The sequence below is a fragment of the Dipodomys merriami genome, unplaced genomic scaffold (genome assembly GCF_024711535.1).
Source record: "Dipodomys merriami isolate MVZ:Mamm:240054 unplaced genomic scaffold, mDipMer1.0.p SCAF_27, whole genome shotgun sequence".
Classification (NCBI taxonomy): Eukaryota; Metazoa; Chordata; class Mammalia; order Rodentia; family Heteromyidae; genus Dipodomys; species Dipodomys merriami.
The window spans coordinates 13133811-13156305 of NW_027204159.1; the positions used below are offsets into that span (position 1 = coordinate 13133811).

Here is a 22495-nt window from a genome sequence, read left to right on the forward strand (position 1 = left end):
CCCGTGCTGACCTATCCATGTACTTTGGTGTGGAGAGTTGAGTTGAACTTAAAGGAGCCTGCTGAGAGCTCATCAGTGAGTTCTCTCCGGCAGACAGCACCTTTACTCTAACGACAAATAAATAGCTCTGTGTGGCTATTCCTTGGCCATGGAGAACAGGGTAGATGGCAAGCTTTGAGGGAGTAAGGTCATGAGCAGTCCGGCAGCATGAGCTCTGATGCTGTGAGCACTTCAACTCTGCCAGGAAGAGGAACAGAAAACAAAACTAAAATGACCCTACATGCCACCTGCTCTCAGATCTATAGTTCAAGAAGACACTGAACAGGGAAGGTAGCCACCCTGTCCATTCGCATAAACAACAGAAGGCTGAGTCTGCCTGGATGGTATCTTGTGGGTGGCACACACGTCACTCGGACTCCTGACCGCGTGAGTGCTTCACTCTTTGCCCTGTTTCATGTTCTGGGTCTGAAATCTTTCCTTCTGTGTCAGCTTGATTAGTCATTGTCTGGCTACATCTAGGAAATCACACATTTGTCCGTCATAGTTTTACCACCTATAAAACTTGGGTAGTGATAAGGGAAGCTGTGTGTAAGGTTTCTTTCATAAGGCATGTGAGAAAAACAGCCCTTTGAAGGCAAGACAACCCTCTCCTAGTCACCTCCAGAGCATCTTGACTTTCCCCCATCCTAACATGCACTGTGCTTACATAATAGCAGACTTAACCACTTCCTGACATATAGGGTGGAGAGTTCTGCCTGGGACTGAAGTCCTGTGTGCCTTACTACAGTAACCACAGACCCTAAGATTCAATGAAGTCCCCACGTCACAGTTATTAAAGAAGGCTCCTAGGTCTTCTTTAACAGATATAGAGAGGGGATTCACTTTTAACTTCATAGGCAGATAGTCAACCCCAGTTTACTCCCAGTGGTTGGTACACAAACTACCAAATATCACCTAATTTTTTTGTCTAAAATACGGCCATTCTGAAAACCATACACAATCATTCTATGGGTTCCAAGCCCTTGTTAGCTCCCAGGAATTCTCAATGCACAACTTGAAGTAGACTCCTGGGGAAGACAGTCACCCCAGGCCCACAAAATCACCCAAAGACAAAAGCCCTGTAGGAAACAGCTGAGTGCCACAAAAAGGATTGGAGGGGGGACAGCAAACTTTAGGTTTGGGAAAACAGGGGAGATTTTCCTCTTGAACAGAGGGATATATAGGTTGCCACAAACACTTGCTCCCAGCCACATGTTCTTGGGTCCTGATCTCAGTCCAAGCCCTTGTAGGGCTATCCTGTAAATGGAGGTGTAAACCAGGCATGGGTGAATCACACCTGTCATCCTAGCTACAGACCTCTCTAGATCTGAGGATCACAGTTCAAAGCCATCCAGGCTAGGGAAGTCTGTGAGATTCTTAATTTCCAATTAACTTCCAAGATGTCAGAAATGATGCTGTGGCTCAAAGTGGTAGAGCACTAACCTTGAGTACAAATGTTCAGGGCCAGTGCCCAGGCCCTGAGTTCAAGCCCCAAGCCTGGCATACACACATAAAACTATCCACTCCATCTCGCCCATACACAGATATCTTTGCCACTCAATGTAGTATTTTGTGTGTGTGTGTGTGTGTGTGTGTGTGTGTGTGTGTGTGTATGCATGTGTGCATGTGTGTGCACATGCAGATCCTAGGGCTTGAACTTAGGACCCTGGAATTGTCCCTCAGCTTTGGTGCTCCAGGCTAGTGCTCTACCACTTGATCTATAGCTCTACTTCGGCTTTTTGGTGGTTAATTGGGCATAAGAGTCTCACAGACTTTCCTGCCTGGACTGGCTTCCAACTATAATCCTCAGATCTCAGCCTCCTAAGTAGCTAGAATTATAGATTACAGACATGAGCCACCAGGACCCAACTGCCAAGAAATATTTTTAAGCACTTACCATATGCCAAGGACCTTGTGTATATTTTTTTATTGTAAAGATGTTGTATAGGGGGGTTACAATTACATGAGTAAGGTAATGAGTACATTTCCTATCAAGCATTGTTACCTCCTCCTTTGTTTTTCCCCTATCATCCCTTTGCTCCCCACCTCCACAACTCCTCCTCTGCCCCCCCACTGCCCCCAAGTTGTAAAGTTCATTTTCAACAGTGTCTTGCATATCTCATTGTCATCCTGTATCCTTATTTCAGCATTTTGTTATTTCTCTTCCCCTCCCTAAATTAGAAAAATGTATATACAAGATGCAGGGCACGGGAATCAAATACAGTGAAAACAGGGCTTATACCATGGGGGAAGAACATACAAGAGAAACAAAAACAAATCGTATAGTGCATTATATAAACAACAGCAAGAAAGATAAAACCTCTTGTGTCTCTTAGAGTTCATTACCCTTAGAATAATGTTATCTGGTCATATGTACATAGCTTTTGCCCTTTTCTGCTTGTCCTAGACATATACTAATTATTGCAGATAAGGGAAACCATGGGACCTATGTTTCTTTGGGCCTGGCATACAAGGTTCCTCAGAAGACTCCACATAGAGCTCCCCTATGACCCAGCAATCCCACTTTTGGGTATTTACCCAAATGATCACAAACAAGGGCATACTAAGGCTACCAGCACAACTATGTTTATTGCAGCATTATTTACCATAGCTAAGATATGGAACCAACCCCAGGTGCCCCTCAGTAGATGGATGGATCAAGAAAATGTGGTGTACACACACACACACACACACACACACACACACACACACACACATAATGGAATTCTATGCCTCCATCAGAAAGAATGACACCACCCCATTTGTTAAGAAATGGAAAGACTTGGAAAATAATCGTGATTATTTCTTCTTAAGAACTCCAAGAGAGAAATGCTATCACTGTGAGGAAATGGAAGGAGGCTAGCCCCTCCCCTGCCCCACACCACCTTCCAGCCCCGCCCCCCCCCCCCCCCAGCACTAAGCTGGAGAGGCTGATGCAAAGGCATGTAAGCAGGGAACACTTTCAGACCTGAGCCAGGCTCTAGACCCCCAAGCATGAGGACCTACAAACACCCAGAGCCCACACTGCTAGGGGTTCTTGCTAACTGACAAAAAGCACTTTCCAGTGAAACATTTCCTTCAAAACAGAAAAAGTAAAATGAATAAAAACATTTAGATTTCAGAAGAAAAAAACAAAAAACACTGCACCTCAGCCCCTCCTCCACCCAGCCCACTCCCTGGTCTCACTGTCCCAGAAGCACCAGTTATAAGACCTCACAGCCAGACCCAATCCACGCTGTGACACGGGCCTCTGAGGTCACAATTGCCCCCAGGGAAGGGAACCACCTGCCAGGCCTGGGCCCACTGCCTCCCGTGCATTGACTGCATTGACGGAAGCAGTCATGACTCCTCACAAGTGGGCTGTCTGTCGGGGTCTTCATTTATTGAGTGGGGCCTTCCTTTCCATCCTGCCCCAACCTACCCACCCAGGGCCTCCCTGCCCTGCCCTTCTGTCTTGCTTTTTTTCCTACTTCCCCCATCATTCATTACTTGTACCTTGGCTCATTGACTGAGCCCTGATCCATAGGCTCACACTTTGTTGCTCGCCTATTGAGGTAGACCCCCCTGCCATGAGGGTCGCTTGCCAGATGCTCAAGCTACATCCCCTTCCCTGACCCAGTCCAGAGTGGAGTCAAGCTAAAGCCTCTTGGATATATCTTGCAACCACACAGTGTGCACTGTTCATATTCATTGTATTCACAGCTTCACTGAGGTAGAAAAGGCACATATTCCGTGTACCTCTACATTTATAAAGTTCAACCATTTTAAATATTGGAAAATGGGTGATGCATGTAAGTAATCATCACCAAACTTGAGATCTGGAACATTTGCATATCTTCATAAACATCCCTTTGAAATTCATCCCCCTGTGTCAGCTATTAGAAACCCTTATTCTGTTTCCTGTCACCATAATGTTGGCATATATATTATATATGTATATATGTACAATATATATGTGTATATATGCATATATAGTATATGCATACATAGTGTGCATACAATGTTGTATATATGTATATTATATATAATATATGCAATACATGTGCAATATACAACATATATAATATATACAATTTATAATATATACACATAATATATTGTGCATATTATATATACAATATGTCATATTGCATATGTTTTGTAATATATTCCATATCATACGTTATATAATTGTATATTATATAACACAATAGTATATATTGTATATATACTGCATATATACTGTATATATATATGCTATATATACTGTATATAGTATTACTCTCATGGTTCCTTAGAGATAGAATCTATAGTCTATCTCTATAGATTTTTCTATTGGATATGTCATATCAATGGCATCATACAGTGTTTAGTCTTTTATGTCTGACCTTTCATTCAGTATAACATTTTCAAGGTTCGTCAATGGCCTCACAATGTGTCAATGTTTCACTCCTTTTCATAGCTGAATAATATTCCACTAAATAGGTATACCATATTTTGTTTATCCATTCATCACTGGTGAACACTTAGGTAGCTTCTATCTTTTTATTAGTGTGAATAATGCTTTTGTAAACATATGTGTATACTTTTTTGTGGTATCATATTTATTTATTCATTCCCATTTTTGTGCCTCTGTCCCTGAGCTATTTGGGCCAATCCCTGCGCTATTTTGTTCAAGATTAGTGCTCTACCAATTTGAGCCACCGCTCCACTTCTGACTTATGGGTGGTTAATGGGCAATAAGTCTCACAGACTTTCCTACTTTGGCTGGCTTCAATGGTGATCCTCAGAGCTTAGCCTCCTGAATAGTATAACAGGACTAAGCCACCAGTTTCCAGTCTCATATATTTAGGTTTGTGCATATATTAGGTATGGATGTATATGAAGAGTAGACCTATTAGAGCTATATTTAGTCATCTGAGGAGCTGCCAGACTGTTTTGTAAAGAGGTTGCGCCATTTTACATTCCCACTAGTCTGTGAATGTATATGAATTTCAATTATTCTACTCCTTACCAACACATGTTACTGACAGAAATGGCTTTCTAATCCTAAAACTAGATCCTCAAAATGTTAACCCCTACATACACAAACACAAACACACTTGCATAATCATTGACACAAATACACAGATACCACTTGGTTGTCATTACCAGAGCACTCCTCTAGGGTTTGCATACATAACGTGCTTCCAGAGCACGATAGAACTTACAGTTATCTGCACAGCCTGGCGCCTACCCCACCACAGTCAGCCTGCAGACCCCCAGACACATCCTGTAGCTAGTAAAGCAATGCCCTCACACCTGCACTGCACTGCTGTAGGTAACAAGCACACGGCACATTTGCCATAGAGCCAGGAATACATATACCTAGCAATGCATTCACACACGCACAAACACAAACACACAAGCAGTAGTTCCCCCACAAATCCGTGTCAAATGCAGCAGTGGTAGTCAATGGACACTACATGGAAAATGAACTATACAACTTGTGGGTGGGGATGGAAGGGGGAACACTGGAGAGAGGGAAGGAAGGGGCAACACTGTCAAAAAAGAAATGTACTCATTACCTGACTTATGAAATGTTAACCCCCTCTGTACATCACCTTTATCATAACAATTTCTTAAAAAGAAGAGGATACCAGAAAAAAGAAATCAGTGACAAGTTATGTCTCAGTGTTCCTCTAGTAGTCCTGAAAGGTGGACATGTGTGTTGCATGTGGAAGACATGGTAATGGTTAAGATTTCATTCATCCTTGGAGTCTTGGGAGCTAGGACAATCTTTCTTTTTTTATTGTGAAAATACTGTACAGAAGGGTTACAATTACATGGGCAAGATAATGAGTACATTTCTTGGGCTGGGAAGGTGGCTCAGTGGTAGAGTGCTTGCCTTGCATGCATGAGGCTCTGAGTTCGATTCCTCAGCATCACATAAACAGGAAAAGCTGGAAGTGGCACTGTGGCTCAAGTAGCAGAGTGCTAGCCTTGAGCTGAAGAGCTGAGGGACAACACCCAGGCCCAGAGTTCAGGCCCCATGACTGCCAAAAAAAAAAAAAAATGAGTACATTTCTTATCAAGCGTTATTGCCTCCTCCTTTGTTTCCCCTTCCCATCCCTTCCCTTCTCCCCCCACCCCCACCAAAGTTGTAAAGTTCGTTTTTCGACATAATGACTTGTACATCTTATTGTTGCAATGGGTCCACCTGTATCCCTATTTAAACGATTTGGTTTTGCCCTTCCCCTCCACAAATTATACCAGCATCAAATACAGTGAAAGCAGGGGTTATACTGTGGGGAAGGTACATACAAGGCAACAAAGAAATCATCTTATAAATATGTTAGAAACAATCGCATGAAAGAAAAAACATTTGAATACTTATCTTGGGGTTCATTTCACCTGACATCACCTTATCTGACCTTTTCTGCTTGACTCAGACATATACTAGTTATTGCAAATAAGGGAAACCACGGGACCTATATTTCTTTGGGCCTAGCTTACTTCACTTAATATAATTTTTTCCAAGTCTTTCCATTTCCTAACAAATAGGGTGATGTCATTCTTTCTGATGGAGGCATAGAATTCCATTGTGTATACATACCACATTTTCTTGATCCATTCATCTACTGAGGGGCATCTGGGTTGGTTCCATATCTTAACTATGGTAAATAATGCTGCAATAAACATAGTTGTGCTGGTAGCTTCAGTATGGTCTTGTTTGTGATCATTTGGGTAAATGCCCAAAAGTGGGATTGCTGGGTCATAGGGGAGCTCTATGTGGAGTTTTTTGAGGAACCTCCTTACTACTTACCAAAGTGGTTGAACAAGTTTACACTCCCAACAACAGTGCAGTAGGGTTCCCTTCTGTCCATATTCCCTCCAGCATCTGCTGTTATTAGAGTTCTTGATTCTAGCCATTCTAAATGGGGTGAGGTGGTATCTCAATGTTGTTTTGATTTGCATTTCTTTTATGGCTAGGGAGGTTGAGCATTTCTTCATGTGTCTATTGGCCATTCTTCTTTCCTCTTCAGAGAAGTTTCTCTTTAAGTCTTTAATCCACTTATTTATTGGGCAGTTGTTTCTTTGAAGATATGTTGTTGGGGGATTTAATTTTTTGAGTTCCAGGTATGTTTTGGATATGAGACCCTTGTCCGTTGTATGGATAGTGAAGATCTTCTCCCAATCCATGGGCTTTCTATTGATCTTGCTAGCTATGTCCTTTGTCATGCAGAAGCTCTGCAACTTCATGCAATCCCATTTGTCCAACCTTTCTTTGATTTGTTGTGTTTCTGGGTCTCTATTAAGAAAATTTCGGCCTGTCCCAAGGAGACCTAGGGTTTCTCCTATTCTATCCTGTAATGTTTTCAGAGTGCCTGCTTTGACTCCGAGGTCTTTGATCCATTTGGAGTTGATTCTGTTGCAGGGTGATATCTAAGGATCTAGCTTTAGTTTTCTACAAGTAGTTAACCAATTTTGCCAGCATCGTTTACTGAAGAGGCTGTCTTTCTTCCATTCTATTTTTTAGAGAGCTAGGACAATCTTTAAGCTACAAGCTCATAGGGAACAAACACACAAAGAAATACAACAGCAGCCAATACTGACATAGTGTCTGTCTGTCTTGTGGAACCGAAAGTCCAGTGGGGGAGATGGTTGATAAACAAGGAAAGCAGCAGATCTGTGAGGTGTTCTGAGAAGGGAGTAAGCAATGCATTGTGTTAGGTAATGGCTAAAGTCTCTCCAGTGGAGTAGGCTATGTTCTTCATTCATGAAGTGAAAGGGACTCACATTATTCTTCCGTAAGTCATTGGATACACTGACGTGTATGTGTGTGCACATCTGTCTGCCTGTGTGTGTGCTTCTGTGTCTGTATATGTCTATGTGTATGTTTCTGTGTGTCTGTGCATGTCTATATGTGTCTACATGTGACTGCCTATCTGTGTGTGTGCTTATACAAGTAATCATCCATAGAAGGATGGGATCAGACCTCTGACTATTTGATATTTTGGGGGGGATGCTGATCCTGGGGCTTGAACTCAAGGCCTGCATGCTGTCCCTAAGCTTTTGTGCTCAAGGCTAGTATTCTACTACTTGGAACACAGTTCTACTTTGGCTTTTTGGTGGTTAATTGGAGGTAAGAATCTCACAGACTTTCCTGCCAGGCCTGGCTTCAAACCTTGATCTTCAGATCTCAACCTCCTAAGTAGCTAGGATTACAGGCATGAGCTACCGCACCCCACTTGTCAATTTTAACCTTTATTTTGTGCTAATTGTTACTTTTCTTCCCCTCTGTGCCTCAGTTTCTCATCCAAAACTGGGGATTAATAAACTACCTTTACTAAGGATTAAATCTGCTGACACTTGGAAAGCACTTAAAACCGCCTGGTGAGTACTAAGTTCTGAATCAACATTAGCTGTCCTGTTATTTTTTCAGAGCAGGTTTTCCCAGAGGGAGAAAAGTGAAGCAGAAGATGACTGGGACAGTAATTGGACAACTCTGCATTGTCTACGCTATCATCCTGTGAGATGTGGCTTGGTCAGGCTATAAAATGGTCTGCTCCACTTCACTCTACCCAAAGCCACAACCTACAGAGAAATTACAGGGTGGGCCATGCTGGTCATGACTAGAGATTTCGGCTATGTCAAGCCATAATTGCTTTGTCCTGGCCTGGGATGCTCACCAGTTCTGCTTGCTGTCTATTCTGTCTGTGTAGGTCAGCACTTACCATCCTGTGCCAGCCTTCCCAGGACATGCTACGGCCATGGTCAGCCTGCCCAGCTCCCAGCAACACCTGTCCACTAACATGTGAGTAAAAAAATCTCAGTACCGCCCACCCCCCCAACACACAACCTGGGTCCTGGCACAAAGGGGTCATCTTTGCCAGCTTCCTGCCACCAAACCACTTCACCCCCCACATCATCCTATTTAGAGAGAAAACAGCCCCCTTCCTTTACTACTTCCAAAGGGAATAATGGCCAAACAAATGCGCATGCAAATTAGAAAAGCCACGGCATCTTTGTTGTTTTAAAAAGGCAGAAAGAAACTGCCAGATTATAAGCCACAAGCTCGCTGGAAGATGGAGTATGGAGCAATAGCTGTTGTCTTTCTTTAGATTCAGAAGGTTCGCTCACAAGCGCGTGCTGATTGTTGTAATCAGTAAAATAAATAAATACAGCATTGGGGGTAGAAAACAAACTTGAATATGAACACATACTCTTAACCTTTTTGATACAAACCTTCACAGTCCCTAGGACCCGGAATGACTTGCTAATGTCTAGCCTGAAGGCCATATTCTGGTGACCCCTGTATCCAGAAAAGCACAGCAAGTCTTCAATGCCTTACTTACATAGCCATGGTTCCATAGCCTCAAGCATCGCTATTCCCTATTGTCTTCCCTCTCCATTCATACCTGGACCATACCCACTTGCTTCCTGTATGGGCTATAGAATTCCACATCCCTGCTGGAACGCAAGGACATGTCGACGCCTGTCCTTCTCACCACGTAAACCAGCAAACATTGTATGCCAAGAAACCAAGATTGACTCGTCTCTCCTATTTCCCAACACATATTCAGCTAGCTCCTCCAGCCAATCCTGGGAGTCAAACAAGTCCTCACTCTCAGTCACAGGCGTGGATCCAAGCAGCTTCAGTACACACCACTCATGTCTCTGAGGGCTGCTGGTGGTAACTATTTTCTTGGGAGGAATATCAAAGCACCCTGATAATCACAACTTATAGGATGAGACACCCTCATTTCTGCTAGTAATTTCTAGCCACCAAGTTCTGTTCACCATCTAAAGCCAGTTTCCCATTGTTCAAGCACTTGTGTTGGCCTATACCAGCAATCTCCAGGTGTGGTGCTCTCTGGAGGAGTAGGGAGGTAAGGAGGCTGGCACCAGTTCAGCAAGGCTGCTCCACTTTTCATATCCACATTGTAGTGTGTGTGTTTGTGTGTGTGTGTGTGTGTGTGTGTGTGTGTGTGTATGTGTGTGTGTATGTGTAGACAGTGCTCCCCAAGTTTTTATTGCTCAAGGCTAGCCCCAGCTCCACTGTCAGAATTTTTTGGTAACTATTGGAGATAAGAGTCTTCACGAGTGGCTTAGTGGTAGAGTGTGTTTGTCTTTCATGCATGAGGCCCTGAGTTCGATTCCTCAGCATCACATAAGCAGAAAAAGCCACACGTGGCGCTGTGGCTCAAGCGGTAGAGCGCTAGCCTTGAGCTGAAGAGCTGAGGGACAGTGCCCAGGCCCAGAGTTCAGGTCCCAGGACTGGCAAAAAAAAAAAGGGGGGGGGTCTTCATGAGCTTTCCTGCTGAAGCTGGCTTTGAACCATGATCCTCAGATCTCAGCCTCCTGGGTAGTTAAGATTATAGGTGTGAGCCACGGGTGCCCAGCTCCAGGTTTTAAAAGGTTTTATTACTAACCACTGTGTTGATGGATCTGAGGGTCTGTCTCCCGCTGTCACTCACTAGTCTGTCCCAGCAGGCACACCCGCCCGCCTCCCTCACTAGTTCCCTGTGTCTCCAGGTTTGTAGCCCTGCACTCATACTCGGCACACGGCCCTGGTGAGCTGGACCTGCAGAAGGGAGAAGGCATCAGGGTCTTGGGGAAGTACCAGGACGGCTGGCTGCGGGGCATCTCCTTGGTCACTGGGCGAGTCGGCGTCTTCCCAAGCAACTATATCATCCCCGTCTTCAAGTGGGTCCCCTCCAATATCAGCCACTAGGGCGGAGTTGGTGTCATCCTCAGCCCAGGGACCTTCTGTGGGTTGAATGGATGGAGGACTCGGTGCTTTTCAAGGGACAGACCAGGAAATGGCTTTAACATTCCCATCTCCCTATTTCTTGTGCCAGTCCTGGGGCCTGAACTCAGGATTCCACACTCTTACTTAGCTTTTTCCACTCAAGACTGGAGCTCTATCACTTGAGCCATACCTCCAGTTCTGCATCTTAAGTCTTAAAAAAAAAAGTATGCAGTAAAAAACTATCTTTGTTATCATTGACAAGTATTTTTACCTCTTTCTACTTTCTACTCATTGGCCAAGCCTCAGAATCTATATTTTATGGATATAAATATTTATATCTACACATCCATATTTTATATATTTATTTACATATTTATGTTTTATATTTATGCATATCACATATTTTTACATATATTATATAGATAAGGGTACTGAGACTCAGAGCTAAGTAACTCATCAAGAGCTGGTTTTCAGTTTCTCCCGCACCAATCCTGGAATTCTCACATTATATCTTATCCCTCCAATACTTCATCTAGTGGAATGGTGAGAAAATGTGGTCAAATGACCTCTCCAGAGGTCTCTCAGAGAACCTTTCTGGGAAAGAAGGCCAGACTGTTAGTCAGAGGTTCCATGAACCCAGACCACTGTCCATCCATGCCCCAGATCAAACACTAGCTAGAATACCAAAACTCTTCCCAACCTTTTCTCCTCTGGGACAGTCCTACTCATTGCATTAACCCACAGCTTGTCCTGCCAGCTTGCTCTATGTCTACAAATCTACACAGACCCTAAAGCTACCCATGACCCATCTCACCCCTACTCCCTGCCCCATGCACATGTGTACACGCATACACACACACACACACACACACACACACACACACACACACACACACACACACAAGCCCAGGCAAAGGCAGGAGACAGTGAGACACTGTACATCAAGCTCTGTCTTTATGACATAGAAGGGAGTCACAACTCCAAGGAAAATGACAAGGTGTGGGGGTCATAGCTAACATCACTTATCCAGTATGGGAAGCCTTCATTTAGGTGGGGCAGTGTCCTGAGGAGGGCAACAATGATGGTAAGAAAACAGCCAAGGATAGCATACAGGAACTGATAGAGAAACTAAGCTGGTGTAATCTGTAGAAGACAGGGATGGAGGGATCTTAATAAACTGTAAGGCAGTTTGGCTCTATGAGAGGGCATTGGAATATATCAAAGGATATACTTACATAAAAGGATTTGGTTCCACCCAAAGGCACATTTTCTGAGCCGTTGATTTCTCTAGCCAGGCTGGCTGGTGAGTTGGAGGAGTTCCATTTTAGGAAGAATTACAGACAACATCTGTCTTCACAGATTCAGAGTGATATAAAAAGATCCATTTATGAAGTTGAAATTAAGATTGAAGATCATAGTTATCTGTTCCAATGGAAGGTTCTTGTGATTTGCGTTTAGGCAAATTTAAGATAAGCCAGGTGCTAGTAGGTCACATCTGTAATCCTAGCTACTGAGATCTGAGGATTGCAGCTTGAAGCCATTCCAAGCAGAAAAGTCCGTGAGATGCTTATCTCCTATTAACCACCAAAAAGCTAGAAGGAGAGCTGTGGCTCAAGTGGTAGAGTTCTAGCCTTGAAGGAAAAAAAATTTCAATAACTTATTTTTTATTTCCTTACTTTACAAATACTTACTGAGGACTAGTTAGGTGAGAGGTACCTTTCCAGGCACTAGGAAAAGATCAGTAAACAAAATACAGAAAAGTGGCTGCCCACAGACGCTTATATTATAGGAGGGAAGATGATAAATAAATAATATGTGCATAATATAAACAATGTGATAGTCATATGGGCTAAGGAGAAAAATCAGGAAAAAGGGACAGAATTTGTGGGTTGTAATTTTAGATATGGCAGGGATTGCCAAATCAAGAATTAAGAATGAGTGCAATGAGAAGGTAGTCCAGGTAGATCTTCGAGAAAAGTATATTCCAAGCCAAAGGAACGGCAAGTACAAAGGCCTGGTGGCTGGGAATTTGCCTGACGTAAAGGCAAATTGGGGAGAAATTAGTGGGAGACAGGTCAGAGTGGTAAAGGGGGGCCAGGTCATCTAAAATATTCTAGGTCATAATGAGGGATTTGGTTTTAACTCTTATTGCAAAGTTTTGAGCAGAAGAGTGATGAGATCAAACTAGTGTTAACCATGCTCTTTCTGTTTTGCTGGGTTGAGAATTGACGGCAGAGAAGAAGGGATGGAAGCAGAAAACTAGCAGAGAGAATGGGAACTGAATCAGGATAACGGCCATCATGGAGCTAGAAAAATCCTGAAGTTAGAAACAGGCAAGATTTCTAATAAAGAAAATATCAGATGTGGAGGACCGGAGGACTTCAGGTTGAGTCCAAGCTCTTTTCTCTGGTTAAGAGTATGTGAAGCCCAAGTGCCGGTGGCTCTTATCCTAGCTATTCAGGACGCTGAGATCTGAGGAGCATGGTTGAAACCAGCCTAAGCAGAAAAGTCTGTGAGACTTTTATCTCCAATTAACCAGCAAAAAACAAATGGAGAGTAGCTCAAGTGGTGGCATGCCAACTTTGAGTGAAAAAGCTAAGAGAGAATATAAGGCCCCAAGCTTAAGCCTCAGTACAGGTGTGTACACGTGTACACACACACATACACACACACACACACACACACACACACACACACACACAGAAAGAGAGAGGTAGGGAGAGGGAGAAAGAGTAATGTAGTGTTTCCTTTTACTGGGATGACAATGATAAAAAGCATAAGATGAGCAAGTACTGAGGCACAGGGGAAGCAGAAGCTTCGTTCACAGCCGATGAAATCTGGGATGTCTTGTACTCTTATTACTAATCTAGGTAAAGATGTTGGTGAGCAGTTGAGAGTACAAGTCTAACATTTAAAAGAGAGTTGCAGATTGAGATGGTATTTACATCCCTAAGATTAGATGAGATCACTGTGGTAGAATAATGTAAAATCATTCTAAAATCTGTAAAGAATAAAGGGACAGATCAGAGGGTAGCCAATCACTGCAACAAAGTAAAGTGGTAGGTACAAATTCTGGTAACGTCAAAGCTGGGAAGGATTGGAGAGGATGGGGAATGATCCAGGAACTGTAGCAGTCTGTTCTAAGAGTTTATTCCCTGAGATAGAACATGAACTGTTCATAGCCCAAACCATGGTCTTAGCCCCTACAGTTAAATTTTAGCCCAAAATATTGGTTATGCCACCAAGAACCATGAGAATGAGTTATTCATATCTACTATATACATATAACCTAATTTCTTACATATATAGTACATAGCATTATATATATATATATGTACAATCCCTAGAACTGACATACACTAAATGGTATAAGGCTTGAAATCAGGCTTGGGCACTATATATAGATATAGATATAAGATATAGATATATATTTATTATAATATATAATATTATCTATATTTATGATGTTATTCTATTATTCTATTATATTAAATATAATTACACAATATATGTAGTAGTGTCTGTGTGTGTGTCTGTGTGTCTGTGTTTGTGTCTGTGTGTGTATGTCAGTACTGGGAGTTGAACTCAGGGCCTGGGCACTGTTCCTGAGCTTTTGTGCTCAAGGCTAGTTCTCTGCCACTTTGAACCACAACTCCATTTCCAGCTGTGTGGTACTTAATTGGAGATGAGTGTCACAAACTTTCCTACCATGATCATTAGATTTCTGCCTCCTGAATAGCTAGGATTATTGTAGTATGAGCCACTGGAGCTTGACTTAATCATATATTTTATCATGTAAATGAAGACTTTTTGAACAGACAGACACTGAGGACTGAGGGAAAATCAGAACACATGGTTGCCCCAACTAGAATGTATGTAAGATTCCATCAGTGTTTCACAAGTCTCCTGCTTCTGTTTCATTCCTCTGTGACTTTTCGCCCAAGTGATACCCTAGGCAGCCATAAGCATCTTCTAAATTCTAATGCACATAAGACAGAAGATAGAATGTCAGAATCACAACCACTGACCATCTCTTCCTCCCAGCTCACAGAAATCTGAATACGGGCATTTCTTCAGAGGTTACTAAGGTCCAAGCACAGTTTTCCTTATAAACAAGCAATATTTCTAAGAAACAGTCCCGGTCAGAGAGTCACTGCCTGGAGGTTATTAGATGACAGAGGATCGTAGAATTCTGTGTGTCTTCCTCTTCTAAGACAAAGGAAGTTCCATCTTGGACATGATGACATGTGCCCAATTTGTTTCCCTGGGTGCAGCTATCCCTCATTCTAATCACCCTTTCAACCGTGGGAAGTTTCCTTCTCCCACTTCTCAGGGCTGACAAATATTGTCCTTTGTGTGGGAAACTAGTGGGTTGGGCTACATGTGCAGGCTCCTTTCGGTTCTTTGTGTGTTTGAAAGCTTTTGTTCCCCTTCCCTTGCCTTTGTTTTCTGCCAGTAGTGATGGTTCTGTGCAGTGCAGCTTTTATAGAACAGCCAAGGTTCAGAGATGGAGGGACCTCTGAGCATTGAAACCTTTGCTTTTATTAGAATCATCCCATAATAGACTGAGCCAGCCAGGGTTTGAGAATTAACTATAAACAGGAACTGACTGAAATGCCAGGGTTTAAATTTAAGATCCAATAAGTAAACTTTTTTTTGGCCAGTCCTGGAGCTTGAACTCTAGGCCTAGGTGTTTTCCCTTTCTTTTTGCTCAAGGGTAGCACTCTACCACTTGAGCCACAGAGACACGTAGGTATTTTTCTGCATAGTGCCTTGGAGATAAGAATCTCACACTTTCCTACCCAACCTGGCTTTGAACCACAATCCTCAGAGCTCAGCCTCCTGAGTAGCCAGGATTACAGACGTGAGCCACTGGCACCCCACTACAAGTAAGCATTTTTAAGTGTCAAACATGCTCCTGGTTTTTTTCCTTTATACAGCCGTCTAGGCTAGATGGTGACACCCACCTTTCTGGCTTTTGTTAACAACAATTAAATCTCTACCATCGTGAAATCCTGGAGACATCTATGGGCTCAAGAGACACAGAGGAACTGGCAAGTTCTCACCTGTCTGCCATCCAAACACCTGATGTTTGGTTTGAATTCTCCTCCCCCGTGTTGTCTTAGTGAGAGGCAGATTTGTCCCTTTTCCTTCTCAGTCCACCACACAGCTAGGGCCCTGGCTTAGCCAGGCTTGTGCTCCCACTGAGAACTCTGAAACCTGAGCACGGAAAGACAAGATGCAGGCCAAGTTGAAGATTGTTCATGGTGAGCGCTTCAGTACCAGCATTACCGGGCAATTCCAGTGTAAATCCCGCTGCTGGGCCCTCTGCAGCCTGCTTGGATCCTGTTTCAAAGTCCATTCCTCTCCATCCTGTCTTCCCATCCATTCCCTTCTACTCAATTAGCCAGGCCAGTTCTCTTTCATGCAGCCTTCACAGACACCTATCAGCCTGCTGCCTTATAGATGGAGGGAAGTGCTCACTCCATGGCCTTAAACTAAGCAGATTCTGTAAAGGTGGTCAGAGTCAAGCCTTCTTCTTACCATGAGGCTGTTGCCATGGTGAGCCCAGCAGAGCTGCTGTGTCTAATGTCCCCTTTGTCTATTAGAAAAGTTGTTTAAGAGCTAATATCTCACACGGAGAAAAGGATATGAGGACCGGTTCAGTGGAGCAAGTCAGAAGCCACATCCACTTCTTCCACAGAAACCCACCGTGTCTTTCTGTTTCCTCTGGAAAATAAAGATCATAACATCTTCATATCTAGGGTTTTGTGGGGACTCATTAACTAACATGTTAGCAAAGCACTCTGATGTTGGGAGAAAGTAGTAGGTCAGTGCTAAGCTTTTTGCCAAAAGTCCTAGTCACAGTGTTGAATGGGACACTTGGGATTTAGGAGTTCCTGGAATCTGGCCCAGTGCTGAGCTCAGCAAATTGAGGTAATACCTTGGTCTATAAACAATCATTCAATGAAGAAACTGGTGCGATAAAGTTGGCATGATCCTAATTGCTATGCTATTGCAGGAAATAATTTTGGAGCCAAACTTTCCTCCTCCTCCTCCTTCCTCTTCTTCTTCCTCTTCCTCCTCTTCATCTTCTTTCTCCTTCTCCTTGTTCTGGGCTTGAACTTAGAAGTTGGGTGCTGTCCCTTAGCTTTTTCATCCAAGTCTAGTGCTCTACCACTTAAGCTCTACCACAGCTCCAATTACATTTTTTTTTTTTTGCTGCTTAAATGGAGATAGGAATCTCATGGTCTTGTCTGCCCAGGCTGGCTTCAAACTGTGATCTTCAGATCCCGGCCTCCTGAGGAGCTAGGATTACAGGCATGAGACACTGGTCCTAGCTTCCAGTCTTTCTTCTTGCTAATGCATTTTGCAGGATGCAGAGAAGCTGCTTAGGATTTCCATGCAGGGCTTTCCTCTCCACTACCCAGGCTGCATCTCCAGAAAACAATGTGGTTTCTCGCTGGTAGACAGCCCCTGACCCCTCCTCCCTGACCCCTGCCACCACAGGCTGGCCGCTGTGGGTAGGCATGTCCCTACACATCCATTCTTAAAGAAATTGACTGCATAAGAAATGTTTTTTTGATAGCATTGGCCACAATTAATCAATGCTTTACTAACCTTCCTCTAACACTTGCTCATTGTTAAACTACTTTTTAATCAAACAAAAGTTATTAACCACTTTTAAATAAGCAGAAGGAAAAAGAAGGGGCAACAGGAGGACACTCTGTGGCAGAGCCTTATTTGGATTCCTTGCTCCTAGGAAATTAGCAGAGGCCTATCTAATCAACATCGTGACTACAGATTACTTGGTTGGAGATGTGATGTTGGAGCTGGCTTGGTAGAAGGGAAAGAAGGGCATGTAAAGCTTTAGCCACAGCTAAAGCAACTCAGGAAATTACAGGCTGGAGACAATGGACAAGATACTGTGGTTTTATAATAAAACTTTAATGCTATTCTTGAGACTCTTATTTTCAAGTAACCAGCAAAAAGTTAGGAGGTGTGACTCAAGTGGTACAGCACCAGCCTTGAGTGGAAAAAGTTAAAGGATAGTGTAAGGTCCTAAGTTCCAGTTCCAGTACCAATACACACACACACACACACACACACACACACACACACACACACACACACACAGAGTTGTTCTTGAAAATCACAGTGAAGGCTCAAGAGGTTCTCCTGGGGGCATGTGCAGGACCATCTAGCTGCCTTAGTTCACTTCCTTCAGACAGAATAAAAAGGTGTTCCTGCTACCAATAAATAATAATCTAGCCAGGAAGTGGTGTCACTCAATGGTAAGGGCAGAGGGCCAGCTTAGATGCCCACATCATTTCTAAGCTGTAATTTTAGCTACTCAGGAGGCTGAGATCTGAGGATTGCAGTTCAAATCCAGTCCAGGCAGGAAAGTCCATGAGACTCTTATCTCCAATTAACCACCAGAAAACCAGAAGTGGCTCTGTGGCTCAAGAGGTAGAGTGCTTGCCTTGAGCTGAAGAGTTGAGGGACAGTACCCAGGCCCAGAGTTCAAGCCCCACAACTGACAAAAGAAAAAAGGAAATGATGTGAGCAAATAATTGTTTATTTCTGTAATTGTTTATAAAATGGTGACACTAGTAATATTACTCAGAATACTCTCATATGGAATACATAATAATATGAGCAAAGCACTTGCCCAGAGCCTGGCATATGATTGGTATTCAGTGTGCATTAGCCTAAGTAACCAACATCAAAGCTAAAGAATTATGATAGCCACTCAGCAGACACCTGCTATAAAAGAAACCACATCAATCTCTTCCTTTCAAGAGTTTCGAATCTAATAGGAAGGCCAGTGAGACAGTAAAATATTTAGTTCATCATGAGTAACGTGCACACACGTAAGATCTTATGTTCTAACGAGATATGGGGTGAGGCGTGAGCAGAGCTGCAGTAAGTGATAAAGTTCGACCAGAATCAGTGTGGACCTTGCCCTTGGCATACACACACATGGCTGTCAGGGTGTGTAGGGAGGTAGTGCCCATTTCCCTAGGCCTGTGGTTCACAAACAGTGTGAATGGTAGGCAAAAGGTAAGGATGGTCATCTTTGATACAGGGTTGGGAGCTGATTTGTTTTTTAAATAGGACTCTTAACTGAACACTTCTTTTCTCTCTCTGTTTCTTCTCTTGAAAAAAAAAAAACAAACATATCTTCAACAACCAGAAAGACGTCTAGTTTTCCAGACTCCCGGAGCCCTGGTCTCTATGCCACATGGACATTATCCACCTCCTCTGTGTCCTCCAGAGGCAGCTTTTCAGAAGGTGATCCCCGGCAAAACCGTTCTTTCAAATCCGTCTTTGTGCCAACCGCGGTAGTCAGCCCCGTGAGGAACACGGCCAGCCCAGGAACGTTAGGACAGGGGTCTCTTCGGAAGGGGCGAAGCAGCATGAGAAAGAGTAAGTGGTGGCAAAGAGGTATGTGCCTAGCACTAAGTGATGAGGGTAGGGGTTATACAATGTGCTTTCATAAAAACCCAGTCTTGACCTTAAGATGACACTCTGCAAAGGAGACTTGCAGATCCCAAGTGCTGGGTTGTTTTACTGACTGAAGCCAGACCTACTGAAGGGCACAGTAGTTTCTGGTGATAGGAGAGTGACCAAAGTGCCAACATAGAAGTAGAATACAGCTAAGAAAGTGCTGGGTTTTGTTAGGAAAAACCCATCCTATTCTTCCCTGGCTCCAAGGATAATCCAGGGATCTTGGTAACACCCACCTGAGCATATGACAATCCGTACAGACCTGTCACTTTTATGTCTTTATTTACTTACTTATTATCCTTAAGTAGTTGTACAAAGGAATTTTAATTCAACATGTCAAGTGTATGAGCATAATGTATCTTAAACAATGGTGCCCCTCCCCATGGCATTGTTTCCCATCTCTCCCAACCTCACCCATCAATTTACCTACTTCCGTTTTCACATATGTGCATTAGATATTATGACTGCATTTCCCTACCTTTCCTCTCTCCATTCATCTGCCCTCCTTCCCTTGACCTGGAAAAAATTATGTAAAGTAAGTCACACTTGAGAGAAAAACACTGCATGTTGTCTCTCAAATGTGGAAGTCCGATCTAAATTATAAACATATATATAAACATATACAAGGTGATAAGCATATATACACCAACGTATACAGGGGAGGTTTCCAATGGTGTAACTCCTTTGATCGCGTAACTTACAGGTTTTGCTCTTTTAATATGTTGAACTTGTATGTGAGATTTCACTTTGGGAAATTCTAGGAAGGGTTCAAAAACCCTTTTCTACATCATCAAGGTTTTCTTCATCTGTTACAAGGTAAGTGTGGTGAATATGATTTATTCTCTGTCCCCTGATTTAAACTGGGCTCTGTGGAGTCAACAAAGGATCCTTCTTACACTCTGAACAAGTGACTAGACTGGAAAATTCCTCAAAGAAATAGAAAGCAAATATCCTATGCTGTGTGTCCATCTGACAGCTTCCTTAGACCTCACACACCAGTGTAATGGTTGTGGCTACTTCACCCACCCAACCAGATCCCTGCCTTTACTTTCCATTCCTTCTTTCTTCCACCTGCCCCTACACACCCCTCAAATAAGTAACCTGCAACCGCTTTGGACAAGTTACCAAACTCTTCCATCTTCAGTTTCCTCATTTGTAAAATGGAAATTACAACAATCCCTACACCCATCTGCATGACTACACTGATCTAATAAAAAGCTTCTACATGGCATGGCTCAGACAATACCAGGCACACGGATATGCAATGATTGAGGTGAGAGCAACTCATAATAAGCTCTCGAGACATCAGCTTCCCGGATTTCTTTAAAAAGTATTAATTGGATTAATAAGTTTTATCCTTACTACTACAATTAAACATCTCTTGGGGGCCCACCCAGAGCATGAGCTCTTTCAGGGTTGAAATCTCCCACTCAGTCTAGACCATTCTGCAATGCAGTGGAGCACCACACGCATTCTTTAAGACCTCCAGTTTTGCCTGCCTCAGAGCTTTGGCTGCTTGAATTGTAATCAGAAAGCATTAGGTATCTTAAAAATTAGAAACAAGCCAGATGCTGGTGACTCAGGCCTGTAATCCTACTTAGGAAGCTGACATCTGTGAATGGTGGTTCAAAGCCAGCCCTGGCATGAAAGTCTTTGAGACTCTTATCTCCAATTCACCACCAAAAAGCTGAAAGGGAGGGTGTGGCTCAAGTGGTAGAGTTCAAGCCTTGAGTGAAAAAGCTCAGACTCAGTATACAGCCCCTGAATTCAAGCCCCAGGACTGGCACTATATATATATATATATATATATATATATATGAGAGACAGGCATGAAGCGTTTCCAGGAACATAAGGACATGTCTGCCTGGTATTGCTTTGACATCCCAGGTCCTGAAGGCTTTTCCTTTTCCCCCTTTCTGAAGGTGAGGCTGGTCAAGCTATCCATCTCCCCAACGCAAAGAGAAACAACAGGAGAGTTGACTATGTGCAGCTCACAGGGCTGTCAGTGTTCCAAGAAAAGTCTAAACAGAAAGGTCAGAGTTGTGTAAATCTGTCCATCTTGCTTCCCACAGCTGAGAACACCAACTGTGGTTAGTGAGGGTGCTGCTTTTCATGATCAGAACTGGCAGAAGAGTCATAGTGAGGCCGTGGCCTCTGCCCAGGCCCTTCTACTAGGCACCCACTACTGTGATCCAAACATGCATCCAAGGAGTGTCAGGAAAGATGAGCATTTCTAGCTGCGACCTAACCTACAGCTCTGGCAATGTTGGGGTCCCTCTTCAAAAATGGCCCATGCTACTTCTTAGGAGTGTCTCTCACTTGCCTCCAGAATGCAGTGAACCTCCAAGACATATGTTAAATGAATGAGGCTCTCGTCTTTAGAGAGTTTCAGGGGAAGGAATGGCATCTTTTTACTGAGGGAAGACTGTCAATTTTTGCCTCAGGCACAGGCAAAACCAAACTCTTGGACTTTGCATTGTTGCTGTTCTTTTACCCGAAATGATCATGAGCATGACATGCTGGGCACATCCTGGGTACTCAGAAGACATAACCTACCCTGTGGTGGACTGTTTTAATTTCCAGCTTACAAAGGAGGAACTGAGTCCCATGGAGCTGTTATGACTTGTCCCTGATTCTCTGGTAGGATGTTATGACACTTGGCAAAGCTCAGCCACATATTACCAAACTTAGCAAGCACATGAACTGTTACTGCCACTCATCCTTCCCCACCCTGCAACACCCCCCAAGGAAAGTCCCCACCACCCCATGTCCAAAGCTTCTAGAACTTTCTTCAGCAAGTAGCTCTCCTTTCCTCTTTCTCTTCCTCTTGTTTTTCTCAGTTGCTGGAGTGTCTTCATCCCTTGTCTCTATCTTCCGCTTTTGTTAATATTATTGAACGCTTTTATTAGTGCTTTGCATTAATTACCTCCTGTGATTTTTTTAAAATTTTCCTTATGTGGCTGTACAAAGGGGTTTCGATTCAACGTGCCAGTTTGTGAGTACAATGCTTCTTGATCAATGTCACCCCTTCCATCATTCTTCCCCATCACTCAACCAACCCCACACATCTTTCTGTCTCTTGCTGTCACTAACTTTTTGATCTGTCTCCAAATTTTATCTCACTGTGAAGCTACATTTGGACCTTTTTCTTCATCTTAAAGGGCTTGAGGGAAAGGAGTAAGGGTGTGGTGTGTGTGGGGGGGGGTGATAAAGAAGTCAAATGGAAGTCGT

At 43.3% G+C, this 22495-nt stretch overlaps 1 protein-coding gene across 2 annotated transcripts in view; it reads left to right on the top strand.

The window, feature by feature from the left end:
- The window catches only part of Sh3rf2 (SH3 domain containing ring finger 2), a 136114-nt gene that overhangs the window by 108054 nt on the left and 5565 nt on the right, over nt 1-22495 (top strand). The window contains exons 6-8 of one of the 2 annotated variants that reach the window (XM_070036303.1): nt 8724-8815; nt 10537-10707; nt 18951-19183. In XM_070036303.1, coding sequence (XP_069892404.1) covers nt 8724-8815; nt 10537-10707; nt 18951-19183 — 496 coding nt within the window. Of the gene's footprint in view, nt 1-8723; nt 8816-10536; nt 10708-18950; nt 19202-22495 lie in introns of both variants that reach the window. The other variant, XM_070036304.1, reaches the window with a different exon arrangement.